Source organism: Neltuma alba, unplaced genomic scaffold (assembly GCF_004799145.2).
Source record: "Neltuma alba isolate B1F8T4 unplaced genomic scaffold, ASM479914v2 tig00001822_pilon, whole genome shotgun sequence".
NCBI classification, from domain to species: Eukaryota; Viridiplantae; Streptophyta; class Magnoliopsida; order Fabales; family Fabaceae; genus Neltuma; species Neltuma alba.
In genome coordinates, this window is record NW_021632630.1 from 56450 (window position 1) to 76952 (window position 20503).

The window sequence follows — 20503 nt, forward strand, 5'->3', positions numbered from 1 at the left end:
CTCAATCTAACCTTTACAAACTAATTTTTATAAAATCCAATCCAAACACAATTCATATTACTCAATTTAACTTTTACCTAATTTAATTTTTTCAAAAGTTAACAATAAGCTACTTTTCTAATGGTTAATCTAAATGGAACATAAATCTTACTTTGCAGTTTGCATCAAGGTTTAAAGTGAAAAAAAAAAATTAGTTTGCACATATATGTAGAAAATAAGGAGTCAACCTTTTTTTTTGGTACCAAAAAGTTTAGATGAGTTAAGTCTCGGAGACTCATCAGGCCTAAGACATGCCTCCAAGCTCAAAGAGTACTTACAGAGGTACTTATAGATCACTTACTAACAAGTTCCTCACATCGGCAGTGGGATTTGAATTCACGACCTTATAAGTTATGAGCTGAAGGAGTCAACCTTGACATTCTGTCAAATTTGAACAAACTTAGAACGTGTTTTTTTTTTTTCCTGGCCCAGCTGGAACAGGGTTCGTGCATCATATGCTGCAATTTTTTTTTACGTTTTCTTCTTTCAGGTGAGGACGTGTTTGTATGTTTTTTTTTTCCAATATGTTTCCTGTTAGAGCTATTATCTAGTATTAAATGTAAATTTATTATTTTAAATAAAAATATAAATTAAAATCTATTTTTAAATAATTATCTCTTTTTTAATAATTTATACATGAAAAAATATTTTGATAACAACCATTCAAATATCCTCACTTTATCAAAATTATTTTTTTATAAAATCTACTCACAAAATTTATTTTTCAAAAATTATGTTTTAAATTATGGTTTAGTTTTTACTCAAACATTTATTAGGTCATTTTCTAGAATGGGTTTGTATGTTTTTTGGTTACAGGAACGAGTTTGTATTTGTTAATGGTACAATGGGCATTTAAAAACAGAAGGCAGATCTGGGGATGAAGTCTGCTTCGAAATAGGAAATAAAGGAATCAGATTCAAATTCAAATTGGCAACGGTCCAATTTTGGCTTTTTCTAAAGGCTCTTTTTTTCTTTCCCCGCCAACTTTTCTAAACGCTCATGGCACAACGCCCAACCCGCTTCTATTATTGTTTTTATTTTGTTTCATTTTTTGATAAAACATTTATTATGCATTAAAAACAAAATATACAGGAAGTCAGAAACAACTCTATGCGTGCTAGTACAAACATACTAATAAGAGCTGGCCCAAAAAAAAAAAGAAAAAGACCAGCGTACTAATAAAAGCCGAATTACCTCTCATTCTAAATATAAATAGTAACTTCAATTACCTTATTTGTAATCTATAAATTAAGTTTTATAATTAAGATCAGATGTAGTATAAGAATTTAATCTATTTTATTTTTTAAAATATTTTTATTGATTACACATATTAAGGAGGTTTCTATCTAAATGTAGTTATCATTAAAAAGATATTTTAGAAAATTTAACTTATATTTGTTTCAAATAACTAACTTAACTAACTTTTTTAATCTACTCAAATCAGTTAAGTATTATCTCCAGAACTAGTTGACTGATTTGAGTATATTAATAAAATTAGCTAAGTTAGTTATTTATAATGAATATATGTTATTTTTTCTAAAATATCTTTACTAATAAAGTATTTTAGCTAGAACTACTATTTTATAAAATTTTTAATATGTGCAACTATTACAAGAAAATGTTGAGAAAAATACATATTAAGCACCCAAGGTAGAATATATAAATTGGACAAGAATACCTCATGTAACAATAAACTGTGTACCATTTTATCAATTCTGTGATAACGCCTTGATGCCAAATCTTCACAAGTTAGCTAATACTCCTCTGGTCCTTAATATAATACCTATTTAATTAATTTGATTAGATTAATAAAGTTAGGTCAGTTAGTTAATTATAAAAAAGTAACACATTTTTCTAAAATACCATAATCATATTTTTTATACTCTTTTCCTTCTTCTACTTAATTATGGTTGAGAGAGAATATCCATAGAGGTAATTTAGAAAAAATTGATAAATATGAACAATGGGTCTTATATTTAGAATCAAAACCAACTCAAAAATTAGGTCTTATATTAAGGATCGGAAGAGTAATACTTACCAGAAAATAATTTGACAAAAAAGGAATAATGAAAGTTATCATATCTAACATTTAAAAAACCTTAAAGATCGGAAGACTAGGATGCCTTATTCACCGCCGCTGTTTGACTTGAAGAAACCAGAGTACAAACAAACAGGAAAAAAAAAAAAAAGCACACCAAAAACTAGTAGCGTGCTTTTATTTTATTTCATGAAATGACGATTTTTTTTTTAAACAGTTTCAGTTGTTAATAATTGAAATATCGTATTTTTTTATTCAAATAATTTGAAGTTCTAAGCTAAGCCAATTTAATTGGATTAAATTATGCTAATAAATAAAATATAGGGATTATATTGTTTACATTGAAATTCGAGGAGTTTGATTAATTTGTTGGCTAAAGAGAAAATAAATATTGTCCACAAAAAGTTAATATAAATGACACAATCTTTTTTAAGTTGATAAAATCAAAATATTTTTTGGTTAAAAAATTAAATTTTAAAATAATAATTTCACGTGAAAATAAAAATAAAAATAAAAATAATCATCTTAATATAAATATGTATGTTTGTTTAAATCAAAAGAACGCGTTCTTGGGTGTCACCCAGCGACCAAGCCCCCTCGAAAATGATAGATCCCGACGGCGGCTTTTCAGTTCTCAAGCAATTTATTCATAATTAAATATACCACAAGGAATAATTGGTAGTCCTCTCATTCTTAATATAAGATCTGATTATTAAATTAATTTTAATTCTAAATATAAAACTTATTTTTTATATTTATTAATTTTTTTAAATTATCTGTATAGATATTTTCTCAACCATAATTAAGTAAGTGAGGGAGGAATGATATTAAAAAAGATGATTATAGTGTTTTAGAAAAAATACGTTATATTTTTTACAATTAACTAACTTATTTAACTTGTTAAAGACTGGAGGAGTAATTCTTAAATTCCACATGTTATCACATTTTATTTTATTATTAAATAACAGTCCTATACTCTTATTAATCTACAGTATGACGGTTACCTAATTGAAATACTTGATTTAATTAGAAATTTTCCATCAATTATTTGATGTGCAAAAATATAATATCATAAGAAAATGATAGAAAAATTGTTTTCGTTGTTTAACAATACAATGAAAATAGTGATTTTCTTTGTGCGGTGAAATTCCATATTTTGTTTTTGCCAGATCTGAAATTCCAGATTGATCATTGGATGAGATTATTTACCGCTTATCTACATTTTTTTTTGAAAAAAAAACGGAAAGAACATAGTTATATAATAACATGCATAATAAATAGGAAAAATGGCTGAAAAATATCCGATTACAAAATTTGTTAATATATCCAAAATCTCAGATCTTGAGAGGTGCAACTCATCTGTATGCAATGTACATAGCTGAAAATAGGCTATGATTGAAGAAGAGTTGAATCCATCAGCCACTAGAGATCGAGCAACAAGTTCGTAAACAAATTTAACGTATTTTTAAGAAGTAAAATTTTGTGATAGGGAATTTTTCAGCCATTTCTTCTAATAAATATTATTATTACTACCTCTTGTTCTTAATATAAGATCTCATTTAATTTTTATTTTGATTATAAATAGAAAACTCTAATTTACTTTGTTTCTCCTGTTTATTTATTTATTTTTCAATGTAGATCTTTTAATAATAATAGTTCTAGCTAATAAACTTGATTAGTAAAAATATTTTAGAAAAGACAACACCTCTTTATTATAAATAACTAAATTAATTTATTTTTTAAATCTATTCAAATTAGTCAACTAACTATTATAATAGTATTTAGGATCAGAGATAATATATATTAATTTGTTTAATATTTGAATCAGATTATAAAAAATTCTTCTATAGCAAAGCGAACGCTGGTAGCCGCCGGGTCGGAGAACAAAAATAATATAAAATACATTAAAAAAGTTGCTGTGGTTGCGTAGCACAGCTGGGACCAGTCTCTGCAAACTGCACCCCACGACGTAATAACTGTGCTTCCTCTTCCTTTATATACTCAGTCGCCATATGCTTAAGCTAAATCTACTCACTGCATTTTTTCCACCCAAGCCCTGCGCTGGCTTTTACTTTTTCAGTCGAAGGGTCAGGGATAAGCATTTCTTCTACAAAGTGACTGCTTTGAGTTTGAGCAACTCAGTCCTGCAAGTGGGTTGCGTTCCATACTCGCTCATTTGAATTCATTACTTGTGTTTTTTTCTCTTTGTTTCACTGACATGGGAGTTGCATTCACAACTTATTCGTGTTCCGAAGAGATTTCGGAATCCATATGTCTCATCATTCTTTAGATTGGACTCATTGTTGGCTTGCAAGTTCCCCCCCCCCCCTCTCTTTCAGTTTTAATGCCGATTCTTGATATGGGATAGGATTTGCGCGTTATTCGCACTGTGAAGGGATTTCGGCACCTCTGTTTCTCATACATTATTTATATTGAACTCTTCCAACTATTTGATATTTTGATTCATGATTTGCCTTACCCTGTCTGTTAGATAAGCGTGTTCTGGTTATACCAAGTTTAGTTACTATGGTCATTCTTAACCGTGAGATCATGAAATTCGGACATAGTGGATAAGGGTGACTAAGATTTGTTATAAACACAAAACGTTTCAGTTTTGTGATGCTTAGTTATTGATCTTTCTGTTTAACTGCTCTGCTTCCAAAATCTTTTTCCCCCTTTTTTTCTGTTCTCTCTTCTATGATCTCCGACTTTTATCTTTCTTACAGATTCAGCTCTCTTATGATGGGGAGATCTTGGATACGCATTCTGGGTATTCTGCTACTATTCTGCGTTGTTTCTATGTCAGAAGCAGAATACTTGAAGTATAAAGACCCAAAGCAGCCCCTAAATATTAGAGTCAACGATTTACTAAAGCGAATGACTCTAGAGGAAAAAATTGGACAGATGACTCAGATTGAACGGACTAATGCCACACATGAAGTTATGAAGAAGTACTTCATAGGTAAGATATCCTCAGATTTCTAATCAAATCTCACGCTCAATGATATCTTAGATCTCATGGTATAAGATAGAACGCTATTTCAGATACCCATGTTTGGCATTGCAGCTCAACATTTTCATACAAATGATGCAAGTGGCATCTTATATAATTTAATATAGCTAAAGGGGTGTGATGTGTCATGTGAGATTTCCATAAATTTGGAATAGCATGAGATACCATAAAATTTGAACCTTAATTGACATCCAGGACGATTGGGTAGAAAAGGTTTCCTAATATGATGTATTGCATACTTCTGTGGGCTTGATGAATTTGGTTAGTGGGAATATTATTTTCCTCACGATGATCGCTTTATAAATGCATGTGGATGTGGATTGCAGGGAGTGTGCTGAGCGGAGGTGGGAGTGTTCCAGCCCCACAGGCATCCCCTGAGACATGGGTCCAAATGGTGAATGACATCCAAAATGGAGCTTTGTCTACCCGCCTTGGGATTCCGATGATTTATGGAATAGACGCAGTTCATGGCCACAACAATGTCTACAATGCCACCATTTTTCCTCACAATGTTGGGCTTGGAGTTACCAGGCAAGTGTTCATTTTCTGAAATGATGGGTAAACATACAATTTGATATTTTTGTTGAATTATTTATCGTGACAAGAACTAACTTTTCCAATCTCATTGAAGCTATACATCTTTGGAAACGAGAGCAGTCAAAATTGAAACAATAAAGTTGACATTAGAACAAAATATCAGTGGGAAATTCAAGCACAACAATTGTGCATCTAGTTATGCATGACAAGTACTCTGGGAATAAAATTTCTAATGCTACAAGTTTAATGCGAGAGAATGCAATTTAAAATTGATTGAAGAGGTCATTTAGTTTTGGCCAAAATCCAAGGGCTTTCTATCTCTTATACTTGGAAAAATAAAATAAAATAAGAGAAGGCTATGGTTGAGAGGCTTTTTAGGTCCTTTAGAATGAACTTTTCTTTTGCTCCATCTACAAACACATGCATCCTTCCTTACAGTAACAGTTCTAACTAGAATTCTACCGTTGAACAGGGATCCCGTTCTCATAAAAAAGATTGGAGAGGCAACAGCCCTTGAAGTTCGAGCTACTGGAATACAATATGCTTTTGCCCCATGCATTGCAGTAAGCAGCACTTAAGCCTTCTGCTATTCATATCACGTTAATCATCAATCAAGTAAAAACCCTCATCTGTTATTTGTTCATTCATTGACAGGTTTGCAGAGATCCAAGATGGGGACGATGCTATGAAAGTTACAGTGAGGACCCTAACATCGTCAGAACAATGACTGAAATTATACCTGGTTTGCAAGGAGACATCCCTGGCAATTCCAGAAAGGGAGTTCCCTTTGTTGCTGGAAAGTAAGACTTAGTTTCTGGCTTGAGATTGTAGGGAATATTCCTTTTCTTTCTTTTCTTTTTTCCAAAAAAATTTCAAAGGAGGATTTTAAGGCCTTGGTAATTGGCAATGAGTGGACAAGGGACATGGTTAAAGGTCCCTTCAATCTTAAAGCTACGACTGGTGCCTGGTGGGGCGATAAGCTCATTGGCATGACAAGTAACTTCTAATTGAGTTGAATATGAATCAATAAGCGTCATGTTTGCATGTAAAGAAATATTTTTTTTTTAATTTTTAATTTTTGGAGTTCCCAACTTTTGTCTAAATCTCTAATTAGTCATATCCATTCAGAGTTTAAATAATAATTCCCCTTCTTATAATTTTGATCAGGAACAAGGTTGCAGCCTGCGCCAAGCACTTCTTGGGAGATGGTGGAACGAACAAGGGTATTAATGAGAACAATACTTTGATAAGTTTCAATGGATTGCTCAGCATTCATATGCCAGCATACCTTGACTCCATCATCAAGGGTGTTTCAACAGTAATGATCTCCTATTCTAGCTGGAACGGGAAGAAGATGCATGCTAATAAGGATCTTGTCACTGGTCTCCTCAAGAACAAACTGCGGTTCAGGGTACTGAATTTCGAGTAGCTCGTAATGGTTCACTATAATGAAAATGTTATACATGGCAAAATGAAACAAGTGACAAGTTTCAGATTTGAATTTGAATTTTTCTGGGTAAAGGCACACTTGTAAGTAACTATTACCCATAAAAATTCAGACAATGAAGGTGCACGATAACGTGATTTGCTACTGCCATATTACAGGGATTTGTCATATCAGATTGGCAGGGTATTGACAGGATTACCTCACCTCCTCATGCTAATTACACATACTCCATTGTAGCTGGTGTTAGTGCCGGAATTGATATGGTAATTATCATTATCATTTTAGAAAGACCGAAAAAAGTCTTCCTTTTTTCCTTTTGGTAACGCGGAGACTTTTATTTGACACGCTTAATATTCTACAGATCATGGTTCCCTACGACTACACCGAATTCATTGATGGCCTAACGTATCTAGTGAAGAAAAACTTTATCCCCATGAGTCGGATTGATGATGCCGTGAGTAGAATCTTGAAAGTAAAATTTATCATGGGTCTATTTGAGAATCCTCATGCTGACTTAAGCCTGGCCAACCAACTGGGCAGCAAGGTATTTCTTAACTTCAGGATGCTGTTTCAACAAATGGTGGATAATGGCTATGAGCTTGTTCGTTGACATTTACTGTGTCCCTAACAGGAACATAGAGAGCTAGCTAGGGAAGCCGTGAGGAAATCACTTGTGTTGCTAAAGAATGGCAAATCTTCTGATAAGCCTGTTCTTCCCCTACCCAAGAAAACTGGAAAAATATTAGTTGCTGGAAGCCATGCTGACAACTTGGGCTATCAATGTGGGGGATGGACAATCACCTGGCAGGGGCTTGGTGGCAATAATCTCACAGTGGGTAAGTCGTCATGCTTTGTTTATTGTTGTTGTCTTTTGGTAAAAGCTAAGATCCAAGAAGCAAAGATATCATTGCATTCAATTACATAAAATCGCCAGAGTCGTCTCTATTGACTATTCAGATGCCAAACTAGCAATTTTAAATCCTTTGTCATGGATCATACCAACTTAAAGCGTTAGAATGTTTAATGAAAAGCTCTATACTATCTTGCTTGGTGTTGAAGTTTGGACATAGGCCAAGCCTACCATGCATTTCATTGAAATTTAATTTTAAGAGATGGAAGCCCACAAGAATCAAACCTCTGACAACTCAGCCATCAAAGTTCTAATGCCATGTCAATGATTATTTGAGTTCGAAAGTTCAAGTGGTCAAGTGAAGGCCCCTAAATAGTTCTATTAGAACTTTAACATTGTCATCTACTGGTGAAGGTTGACATGAAGAAGAGCATTCATAATATCTAATTGAAATTCTAACAGTATCCTCTGGTAGGTTATTGATCACTGACTAATTAACTGCATTTTCTGCGCAGGTACCACAATTCTTGATGCCGTGAAACAAACAGTTGATTCCGAGACAGAAGTGGTATACAATGAGAACCCGGACGGAAACTTTCTCAAGTCCAACAAGTTTTCCCACGCCATCGTGGTTGTTGGGGAACACACTTATGCAGAAACATATGGTGACAGTTTGAATCTGACGATAGCAGAGCCAGGTCCAAGCACCGTCAACAACGTTTGTGAGTCTGTCAAATGCATAGTTGTTCTCATCACTGGGCGCCCAGTTGTGATAGAGCCATATCTGTCAAAAATAGACGCTCTTGTGGCTGCATGGCTTCCTGGGACTGAAGGCCAAGGCGTTGCAGACCTTCTGTTTGGTGATTATGGGTTCACCGGGAAGCTGGCTAGAACCTGGTTCAAGACAGTGGACCAACTTCCGATGAATGTTGGTGACAAGCATTATGATCCTCTCTTCCCATTTGGGTTTGGCTTGACTACACAACCTAAGAAGTACTAAGCACTTCATATGAGATGTCTCCTTCGAGATATTGTGGTTGTCCGATGTATTATTCATTCCATTCCACTCCCGTTTTAGAGGATGGTCGTTGCCATTGTCGTGTATAGGAACGCTTCAATTTTAGGATTCACGACTAGAATAATCATAATATGCCTTGGCTTTTTTTATTTGCAGTCATTGTGTTCTCAATGTTTGTTCTTATAAATTTAGAAATAAAACATTATGATAACAGCGATGGTGGTGATGTTAGTAACGACCGTAAAATTGTTGGGAAAAAAAGTAGAGAGTAAAAAATATTAAGCGATTTTTTTAATTTTTCCTTTTCACTTTCCTGAATAAAAAATATTGAAATAATTGAAATCGATATTAATTGCAAGTAATCTACCCAGTACCCACTCACTTAATCCATTCTTTTTTATAAGCAATACTTACCATCACCGTCTTGTCTTTGAGCATAAGTAACATCTACAAGTTATCTTAATTTTTTTACAATTTTTTTGTTTTGCTCCTATTAATTACTTATTTTAATAACCAATATATTTATTATTTTATTTCCCAAATTATCATCTCTCTACAGCCACATTCTCTCTCTCTTCACAATTTTCTTATTCTTTTTTTATACTCTCTCTGTCCTCTACCCCCATCAATAAGGATATTTTGAAAAAAAAATTTATTTTTATCTATTTATTGTCTTGACTAATTTTTTGGAGGGAGTATATAAGTCGGCTTTTGGAAAAGTTTCTTTCGTGGCAGATGTTCAAAACTAAACTCTTGCAATTTCAAGGTTCGGTCTAAAACCACGCTTTGATAGAAAAAGTAAATATAATTTCTGCTCAAAAGGCTTATTCTATCTGTCACCGAAAAAAAAGTCTTATTCTATCTTTTTTAACATTTAAATCATGTTGAAATGTGTATAAAAACATCAAACTAAGAAGAAAAATTGTACAATACCCAATAATATATAAAATTGGAAAAATAGAAAAAATGTTTAGAGCCTATGGATATCTCCTCACAAGGTCTCTAATTAAATTGCGCTCATTGTGAATGAGTTAATAAAATAACCATAAGAATATTAATGATAATGATAATAATATTTAGTGATAACCTAAGAAATGATGATGGGGGTGGTACTAGGCTAGCAACAACTACGAAAATATTAAAATAAACAAGAACAATATATACTTGATTCAAGGCAAAGGTAGCCATGGAAAAGGCGGAGGAGAGTTTAAGAGTGGTAACAGTGGGAGCTTAACTTTAATTGAAGGGGAAAGCACTTACTGCTTGCTGTTATAATCGAACCGAACTCTTGACCTTTCATGCTATTAGGCCACTAGGCCATTGGCAGTGGGAGCTAAACTTTATTCTTGGACATCCACCTTCTCTTTTATCTCCATCAATCTAGGAAGTGGGAATGCATTATACAAGATTTCCGATTATTTTTATTATGGCAGAAATTCAGATTTTTCTTTTCAGGAGACATCTTTTCACTGTTGCTCAATTCCACTTTAAGTATCTTTCCACATTGTCAAGTCCACAAAGTTGCTTTACCACAGGCATGGTTGCTGGGACCTCCAACTGGAATGTTAAATAATCAGACGCATCTAAGTTGCTCCATGAAAGAAGCTGTTTTCTGGCCTCTTTAATGGCAGCTCTAGTAGCACAGTGAACTGAAGATGCCAGAAGCAATGGCGGTTCACCAGAAGCTGCACCAAAATAAATAAATAAGACTCCATTTGGTATACAGAATAAAGAGAATGAAATGAAGAAAATAAGAAATATACTTTTTGAAATATAAAATGATTAATGTAGCCGTACATTAATCTCATGGAATTTGCATGTAGTCTATGCCTCAGCTTCCACACCATGAGGTACTTGCATTCATACGTAAAGCTAGTACAGAATCATGGAATTTATGTGAAACACAGATTAACCAACAAGCCTCCAAGACAGACTCAAGATACCGAATTTTCTCTACCCCTGCCGTAACTTATATCAATGAGTTTCAAGAAATCAACAACTTAATTTTGTCATGCTCTTTTAACTATTACCCCATTCACACCATCTATTATTTTCCCACTGCAAAACAGTAGTAATTTCTAATAACGGCATCACCGAAGGTAAGAGCAAGAAAGCAACAGGAGAGTATCAAATAGAGTTCTATTTTGAAGGTGTAAGAAAACTTTGAGAACCTATGGATGATGGATCATACCCTTCGAAGAAAGAATACGTTCTTTGTGATGTCCGCTGTTGAGGATTTCTACATTGAACTGTTTAGGTATAGTGTCTATTGTAGGTATTTTGTAGTTCCAAGTTCCATCTGCCAACACTGATCCATCAGGATTTGTTCCATATTCTTCCAGCAAAAAAAACCCTAGCCCCTGGACAAAAGCTCCTTCAATCTGAAAGCAGAAATAATAGTTTTTTTCAAGAGTTTGTTAGATAAGACAATTTAATAATCTGACAGCTCTAAATAAACAAATAGGCCTATCCCTTGTGCACTCCATATGAAAAACTTGGGAATTTTATTTATGCAGCTATATACGGCATCAAGGATAATAGCAGAATAAATGAACACTGCAGCTGAAATTGAGTACTAGATCACCTGTCCTAGATCCACAGCAGGGTTAAGACTCTGTCCACAATCATAGAGGATATCTGTTTGCAAAACTGTTGTTGCTCCAGTCAGAAGATTTATTTCCACCTGAAAAACATTCTCCAACATTTAGCTCAGCATTATTACCAATTTGGTTAAGTAATATGGTTTATATAACATTATGGCTCACCTCACTTACAGCAGCGCCATAATTTAGGTAATTCATGGAAGTGATACCAGGGACAAAAAAAGAAGTTGCTGATAAGTTCACAGCTTGCAAGTGTGCCTGCAAGTTGATAAATGGTAACATGGTAAGTATATTCTACATGGTCAGATAGGAAACCAAGGGGGCGTTGCATGGTTTACTTGAAGAAGATGAACCTCATTAAATGGGCTAGGTGGGTTCTCATAAATTACTACTCCCTCCGTCCCTTTTTATGAGCAACATTGAAGTTTATGACATAGATCAAAATGTTAGTTAAAATTAGTTAAAGACAATAAATGTGTAAAAATTAGAATTTTTTTCCTCCAAAATGCCCTTATTTATAGGGGAAAGAGTTATAATAAAAAGAATTATGGGAGAGAGAGAATATGTGATGGAGGGATGATGGGTTTGGAAATGAAATAATAAATATATTGAGTATTAAAATAAGTAATTAATAAGCGCAAAATAGGGAATTCACTACAAAAATTTAAGACAACGTGCAAATGTTGCTTATATTTAGGGTCAAGAAGGAGATGGTAGTTATTGCTTATTAAATGAGACAGAGGGAGTAGCATCTAAAATTGCCATTTATTGCATATGATGAGAGCAAAAACAGAGATGCCAGACAGGACATATTGTGTTCACATAATGCCAAGATATATGTATCAACACGAATTGGAAAACAAAATTAGGCAAGCCTTTCAACTTGGTAGTTGAAAGAGACAATTGCACAATTCCCACAACTAACAAAAATGGTTTATCAATATGGATAGTTGAGAAAGAAGGCAATCTAAGGAACTTCATGGTAGTAGAACGAGTATGAAATAAACCTGTACAGTTATTACTGGAATAATTCTACTACGTATTAAACAAGTGTTAATATAGTTGCTATTGAAGAAAGTGGTTTTATGTTCTAGGAATCATAATTTGACTATTCTGCTAAGGTTTCTACAAGCTGAATATTATCAGATCAGGTTTCTCTAGGAGGAAAAACCACTTTAGGAGATCTAGACTCTCTTAAATAGCTGTTTACATTTGATTGTTTCATGTTCATGACACGATATAATAGCCTCAACATAGACATCAATCTTACATGAATACGTAAAGAAAAACGGAAGCAAGAGGATTTCTATCTTTTCCCTTTCAATCTTTCTCCTCGCATTGTTGCAGCAGTTTATCTTACTGTAAGCAGTGGCTTTTGTAAATTCCTATCACTTTTCCCCGCTGAGAGAAGGAATTATAGCCTCAACAACATATTAGTATTATCAATTTCTATAGGGCTCCAACAATAAAACTTACATCCAAAAGAATTCCTATAAAGCGTACAAGACCAATGCAATCATCTATGGACTAAATTTTCTCCAGACAATTTGACATGACAAATATCATAAAAGTTCAAAACGCCTGAATTTGTAGCAAAAAATTTTTATTGTCAAATGACACTGAGGACAATAGTAGCCAATGAAAAATTATTTCATTTAATCAATAATGAATTCCATTAATTATGATGTGAAGACAAAATTTCTCCAACAGAAACTTCACCCGCATAGATGCACTGCCTCTATCATGGCATAAAATTTTGTTTATTTATCCATCAGAGTATAGTATGGACTACAGATTAAAGAAATAACACAGTGGGGTTATATGATTTTAGTGAAGTGCTTTAGTGTACTAAGTAGTGCTACAGATAGTGCATGCCCTTCTTTATATAAATAGATACGGAGGCATCTCACGCAAACAAGTCAACAGGCATAGAAATATGTTTCTCTCTCTATGTATTTTACAATTGCAAATCCATATTATGTTCTGAATTCCTTATGTAAAGGGCAATGCGCAAATATAGTTGCATTTCTATCAAAAATATCATCAAAATAAGGCTACCTGAAAAATAAGTGTCTCCCACTCGATGGAACCCATCTCCTTTTGCAGCTTTTCCTTGAGAGGCCTTAACCTGTCAACCAAGACATTGCAGCAAAGCCGAACTGCCTCACAGCTTGACTCCGATGTAGTGCTCCCAGAAGTAAATCCCCCTTGAATCATGCTTAAGGTATCAGATTGTACAACCCGTACTTTATCTACAAGGTTCCCAATGTTATCACATTGAATTGCACTGAGAGCAAAAGCAGCCATTTGTTTTACTTTAGTCCAGAGGCCCTGACCTAGTTCGATTCCTCCAACTTCAACAACTACGGACCCATCCCTTAAAATACTTGCCTTTCCAGGAGTTGGCCTCTGACTCACTGGATGCACAATTGGTACCCGAGATATGCCCCTTTTCTTCCAAATGTTAGTTTTGTTAAACTCTTTTACCGTTTCAGTCCGCCGGTCATAGGTTGCAGAAACAGCTAACTTATTCCATATAGAAGGCAAGGTATACTCAACAACTTCACCTGAAGACCCCCCATAAAATGCATAAAGACTTTTGTATGTATGAAGATTAATGCTTCGAACAAGATCAACATCCATTGAAAGTGTAGATGCCACATGTTCTATAACAGCTTCAGCAATAAAAGATCCCTGGACATCTCCAGGGCCTCGCATTGCAGATCTACTAGGACGATTTGTTTTGCATACCTTCATATCAAAAGATAGAGCACCCCAGTCATACTTTTTAAGTGCCCCAACTATGTTATGTGGCATTATTGGACTTACATCTGTATATATCCCTGCATCTATCAATATCTTAAGTTCTAGTGCAGTAATTTTCCCATTATCCTTAAATCCAACGCTATAAGTTATCTTCATAGGATGCCTTCCTCCAGCCATCATCATATCTGTTTTGCGGTTCAGATACATCCTGACAGGGCGATTAAGTTTCTGCGCTGCAAGTGCACATGTTGTAGCAACCTGAAATATCTGAGCATGAGTGCTTGCACTACTTCATTACAGAAACACCGTACATACACTGTCAAATTTCTTCACATATATACACAGTATTTTGAATATAAAAGTATTTTGGGAGCTGGGGAGGAGTCCAAGCGTACGAAAGGACAGAAGAGAGGGGAATGGATGGTTGAATGATGATACCACTTCTTATGTGAATCAGTGAATGCCTAAATTTAATGGAGTAATAGAACTAAAAGGATTCAAACACTGTTGTTTAATAATATCAAGCAACAAGAAGAAATAATGCATGACATGATAACTGGTTCATAATTTCTCTTCCAAAATCTCCAAAAATTGGAGGAACTCAGGATTATAAAGGAGGGAGGACTTTTAAGGATTTTGGAAGCTTGGTTGAAAATCTTTGGATCTACCACCCAGTTGATGATAAACTACAAAACAAGGGAGAGGTTTCAATGAAAACTTCCTTTCCTTCATTATCCCCAACCAGAACATACCCCAAAAGGAATTATACATGAGAGCCAAGATCTTATACTGATTTGATATTTCAGCATCAAGCATGAACCACTGCATTATGCTATGTCTACAGGAGATCACAGCACAACATAGTATGGCGTGTGCTACAAAACTCCATTAACAACTGAAAAATATATGATGTCACAGAAAAAAAGGTGATGATATCTAACATTATGTTACAGAGATAAGAAGTTTTGCATCCCACTCATAACTATTCACATTTGCTAGCAGCTTTCATCAAATATCGGTTTGTGATAGGACTCTTTTCCCTTTAGGCCAATCTCACTCTGTCATTTCATAGCAACCTTATATCTATGAAAAAGAGATGATAACCAACAATATAAAAAAGCTAATAGGTTTTTTGTTAGAAAAAATATATGTAACTAATTCACTTATTATTATCATCCTTGCTATTCCTCCTCACCGAGAGACTCACCGGAGGCTTTTCAAACCCTGAGAAAATAAGAACCAAATCACCTTGTCTTCTAAATTTTTCATTGACTCTAAAATGTAGAAAAATTTGCTCATTCTAAACTAGTATCTTCAGACAAGAAAACAGAACTAGATGTAACAATAAATCAGTAAGAATGTCAAGCAATAAAATGCCACAGGATACTTACAGGTACAGATTTTATGGCCTTTCCACCAAAACCTCCCCCAACCCTTCTTGTAACTGCACGAACATTATGCTCAGGAACACCAAGGCATCTTGCTATAGTAGAATGGGTAAACTCAGGGCATTGAGAAGAACTGTAAACCACCATACAGTTGTCTTCATCAGGTACAGCAAGTGCAGTTTGGGTCTCCAAATAGAAATAGTACTGAGATCCAAGTTTGATCTGGTTTTCACATCATTCAGATATCAAAAGAGATCCAGAAGTTTCAAAATATTCACAAAAAAGGTGTACTTTTAATTTTATAGTGAGAATGACTAAGATCGATCAAACAAAAGCTTGTCAGTATCTATCATTTTTCAGCTGTCTCAAAATCAAGCAGAAATAGTGAAGACCACAAGGAAGTCAAATGAGAGGTGGAACGAGAACAAATGGCAATAATATACATACATAATATTCCATGTACCTCAGCAGAAAGAATCTTGTGATCTGATTCAGCCATTCCTTTTGATAGCTCGCCAACATGCTGTGGATATAAGAAAGGTGGGACTTCAAAAAGGCTAGATCTTTCTACTGCTTCTTCCACAGAAAGAATAGGTGACTCAAGATCCTCATATTCATAATCAACAACTGCAGTCTTTGCAGCAATGTCTGCGAGTTTCTGTGTATCTGCCAACTAAAGAAGTCATTCAGTAACTAAAATGGAAGGCATTCATGCCGTACTTTACTTTCACAATAACTAAAAGAAAAGCTCATATGGTAATGGACTAAAATGAGGAATTTAGGAACTCACCACAACAGCAAGACGTTCACCAGCACATCTAGTGATCCCATCTGCAAATAAAGGTTCGACACCAAATATAGTCATCGAACCAATGTTCTCCCCACTTTCAGGAATGTCTTGCTTTGAAATAATTGACCTCACTCTATCCAGATGCAATTCAGGATTTATCTTTATACTCTTTACCCGCGCCAAAGGCCTTGTGCTATATATATATGCTCCATGTAGGCAATTTGTTGGTGAAGGAATGTCATCCACAAACACAGCCTCACCTAAATGATTTATTTGTAAAATACATATCTCTTGCTGAACAGAGATGACAACACCAAATATAAATACAGGACAGGAGGCAAAAAAAAAAAAAAAAAAAAAGAAAGAGAGGGGAAAACATAGTTAACCAGACAGAACAGCGAAAAGCATTATACCTTATTAGAAATATGTCAACTTCATATCAAAACTATCATGCTTTTCCCAGATCTTAATCAACGGCAGTAGGATGGAAAAATGGGTCCGCAATTAATAGGAGCCAGGCAAATAAGAAGCGAGTTTTCAATCACTATTGTGTTGACTTACTTTAGCAAGCTGATGTCAGCATCAGTAATATGCAAATTATGAATCCAAGATTAATTAGAGAATTGGATGGAGGTTTTTCAATTTTGGTGAATTTGACTTCAGGTAGGTGGTAACCAGTGGTGGGATACCAAAATATGACTCACAGTCCACTTCAAGCCGAGAGAAAGGAAGAGACAGGTGGATAATCTTTGGACAACAAGTTATCATGTATTTGCTAAGTAAAAGCATCTAACTACGGAACTACCCAGTAATAGAAACATAAATTTGACCATGACAAAGCAAATGATGAAGTTTCTTCACAATAAATTGCATCTTGTATAAATTAAAATTTGATTTTTTTTTTTTGTGAGAATTAAAATTTGAAGGAAGTTGTTTGCTACTTTGAACATTCCAAGAAAGAGGTTGCCTTCAGTAAGTTAAAGCACCAGTTTATGGCAGAAAACAAACCTGAAGCTTGTAATGCAGCACCAGATTTCATAGCTGGTTCACCAATGGGAGAATACTCACTACCTAATTGAAGGACTTGCTTTCCAGATGAAAGTAAAGTTGGAATTATATCATGATGGACAAGCATCTGGTTCTCTTTCATTTCAGAGGCCCTTGCAAAAGAAGAGCAAGAGTATCCATTAAAGTATCGATTGAAGATTTCAGCAGAGTTGTCAATGAAGGGATTAAAGAACTCATAAAGAAAACCAGCTGCCAAGCTTGACTGATAAGCAGCCCTTGAGGTTGCATCTTCAGGTACTACAGTCGTCTTAAGCAATATGACGGCTTCATATAAAATCCTAAGATCTAGCAGCTTCCCTACTAGTAGTTCCTCAACAATTTTCGCTCTAACTGCATGTTTAATTCCACAGGTGCCAAGAGACAACCTACAGGAATTGATCCTGGTCCCAACAGAATCATTGCATGGAGAAACCTCAGCCAAGAAAGCAGCACTTAAATAGGGCAAGGCATTTCCAAGGGGTCGAGGAGCAGCTCGGAATGTTTCAAAGAAGAATTTACTTCTGCGTTCTGAAGAAGTAATTTTAATTGATTCCCGCCTTGGGATTTTGACACTTAGAAGTACACTCCCCAAACCTAACGGTGTTCCTTCCAGGAACTCCTCTAACGAAAGCCATTCAAAACGTCCACCAGTCCATATGCGCACCACTGCATCCACAGCGAGAAGTATCGTGGCAATATCTGAAGGAAAATTTTTCTTTTGTGCCATTACTAAATTGCCACCTACACTGGCTGTGTTGCGAATAAACCCTGATGCAATTTTGCTCATATGATCAGCAATTTTGTCAAGTATCATCTCAAACTCCTCAAGAAATTCACTTTCTCCCTCTTGCTTTAGAGCTTCAATGGCTCTAGCTATTGTGACTGCTGCTCCAATTTCAACCCCTGATGCATCCTTTATGATCTTTGAGAGCTCTGAAATGCCACTTAAATCAATGTAAATATCAAAGTCGTCTATATCTCCATAATAACCCGTACCAGTATTACCAACAACTAGTTTTATCTGGGTTCCAACAACCTGGTTTGTTTCCAATAATAAAGTCTGAAGTTCCTCTAGACTAGCAGGATTGTGCCAACTTTGTCTTTTAGAAAATAAGAACACATCAGGCTTGATTTCATTCTTCAAAAACATTGGAAATGTCTTATTTTTATGGTTATGGTCATATTGAGGCAACCTACTAAGCTTGATGTCCTTTCTTTCTCCCATTTTCCAGAATGAGTTCAACCCTAAATCTTCCATATCAACATCAGCTGCAAAGCTTTTGCAGGCATCAGCAATTGACCGATAGCCTGTACAACGACAAAGATTGCCTGAAATAGCCTTTTCAGCCTCAGCAACTGACATTTTTGAAAACCCGGAAGGAGGATCTGGGCGTTTGGTCTTTTCAGCATTGACCAGAGCCCCAAAGAGAGAAACACAAATCCCAGGAGTGCAAAAGCCGCATTGGGTGGCATGGAATCCTGAAAATCTTTCATGAATTGGATGAAATCCCTCTTTACTATTTCCAAAGCCTTCACTTGTTGTTATTGAACACCCATGTATGCTGCAAAGGAGGGTGAGACAAGAACTTGCCGTAAAGTCAATTACTTGTTCAAGCACAGGATCATATTTGGAGATTAAAACAACACAGGCACCACAACCACCTGAAACCAATTATGGTAACACATGAAGTAAGAAGAAGAAAGATTGCAAATGAGACAAAACCAACACATAGATGAAACAAACATCAATACGACTAGAAGAGCCCACCTTTGTCCTTAATGCTCCTTAAAGTTTTTCTTCTAACCTCTATTTTACAAGAAACTTTGCAAAATAAAAAAGCATTGAACCAGTGCTGGAATTATATCCTAGTTTCCCGAACAATGATCGCAGTGAACCACGTTTTAGTATCCAAGAGTATCATACGATTTCAATGTCCGACTAATAAAAGGTTATACAATCAATATACTGGCTAATCTATCACTATTCATTTTATATCTATCTATTTATTATTCATTTGACATCAATATAAAACCAAATCATCTACCAGCATTCATTAACTATTAATTAAAATGGTATTTTAAAATACACAGAATACTGTATTTTTTGGGGCTTGATTACGTTTGAAAACAAAAGATTGCTGACTGAACTCACAGGTTAAAGAAAACAATTAACTATTATTAACACTGAAAGTTGAAACCCAAAACGGACAGAGAAGAGATCATTAAATTCCCTACAGTCAGCGTCAAATAACAGAATACAAGAGGAGAACAAGAAAATCGCAAAGAATAAAGCAGAAGGAAACTTCCGAAGAGAGTTACCTCAAGGAACACAAACCTGATAAAGTTCAAAATACAGAGAGAAGCAAACCAACTGACCTTCACCACAGCCAAGCTTGACGCTCTTGAAGCGGGTCCGACTACGGAGGAACTCGAGCAAAGTGGTTGAGGGGTCAAGCTCAGAGAGCTCAAACCTCACTCCATTAACAGCAAAAACCAGATTCGCCGGCGTTGTTCCGTTGATCGCAGCCATTTCTCCACAGCACTCAAGTGAAGTTCAGGAGGAAAAGTGCCGAATGCCGCAAAAATCTAAGGATAGATCATGTCACCGTCAAGCAATTCCCCTCCCCCGTAGGATTCCTACTACTAACTGCCACAGACAGAGCATACAATAATGGCTTTGAAAGCCACGTGTGAGTGAGCGGTTTTGGATTGGCCTCGTCATTGCACTTTTTTCAACGTCCCATCATATGGTCCCTCCTCTCCTTAACATGGTCAACTGAGGGCCCTAATTAAAGTTCACTTTAATATAAGCAAACAAAAATCTCATAAAAAAATTTGAAGTTATCAAATTTTAAATAAAGAATTCTTACAAAAGTATGTTGTTATTTGTATTTTGTAAATTTAGTGTTATTAAAACCTATTAAAATGTTAGAACAAAACTTGATTTGAGATTTAGTGATTTTAATT

At 35.0% G+C, this 20503-nt stretch overlaps 2 protein-coding genes across 2 annotated transcripts; one reads left to right on the forward strand and one right to left on the reverse strand.

Moving 5' to 3' along the window:
- Nucleotides 1-4119: 4119 nt before the first annotated feature.
- LOC114712252 (beta-glucosidase BoGH3B) lies at nucleotides 4120-9097 on the forward strand. Its single transcript, XM_028896737.1, has 10 exons — nucleotides 4120-4227; nucleotides 4804-5039; nucleotides 5417-5621; nucleotides 6100-6190; nucleotides 6282-6427; nucleotides 6795-7038; nucleotides 7233-7337; nucleotides 7436-7618; nucleotides 7706-7910; nucleotides 8440-9097. The coding sequence occupies exons 2-10, from the start codon at nucleotides 4817-4819 to the stop codon at nucleotides 8922-8924; spliced, it is 1887 nt and encodes a 628-aa protein (XP_028752570.1). The 5' UTR covers nucleotides 4120-4227; nucleotides 4804-4816; the 3' UTR covers nucleotides 8925-9097.
- Nucleotides 9098-10182: 1085 nt separating this feature from the next.
- On the reverse strand, nucleotides 10183-20142 carry LOC114712234 (abscisic-aldehyde oxidase). Its single transcript, XM_028896716.1, has 10 exons — nucleotides 19913-20142; nucleotides 17498-19198; nucleotides 16490-16749; nucleotides 16163-16372; nucleotides 15703-15921; nucleotides 13604-14569; nucleotides 11708-11803; nucleotides 11527-11625; nucleotides 11134-11323; nucleotides 10183-10627 (listed from the first exon to the last, which is right to left on the reverse strand). Exons 1-10 carry the CDS (start codon nucleotides 20064-20066, stop codon nucleotides 10419-10421), a joined length of 4104 nt encoding a protein of 1367 aa, XP_028752549.1. The 5' UTR covers nucleotides 20067-20142; the 3' UTR covers nucleotides 10183-10418.
- Between the last annotated feature and the right edge of the window lie 361 nt (nucleotides 20143-20503).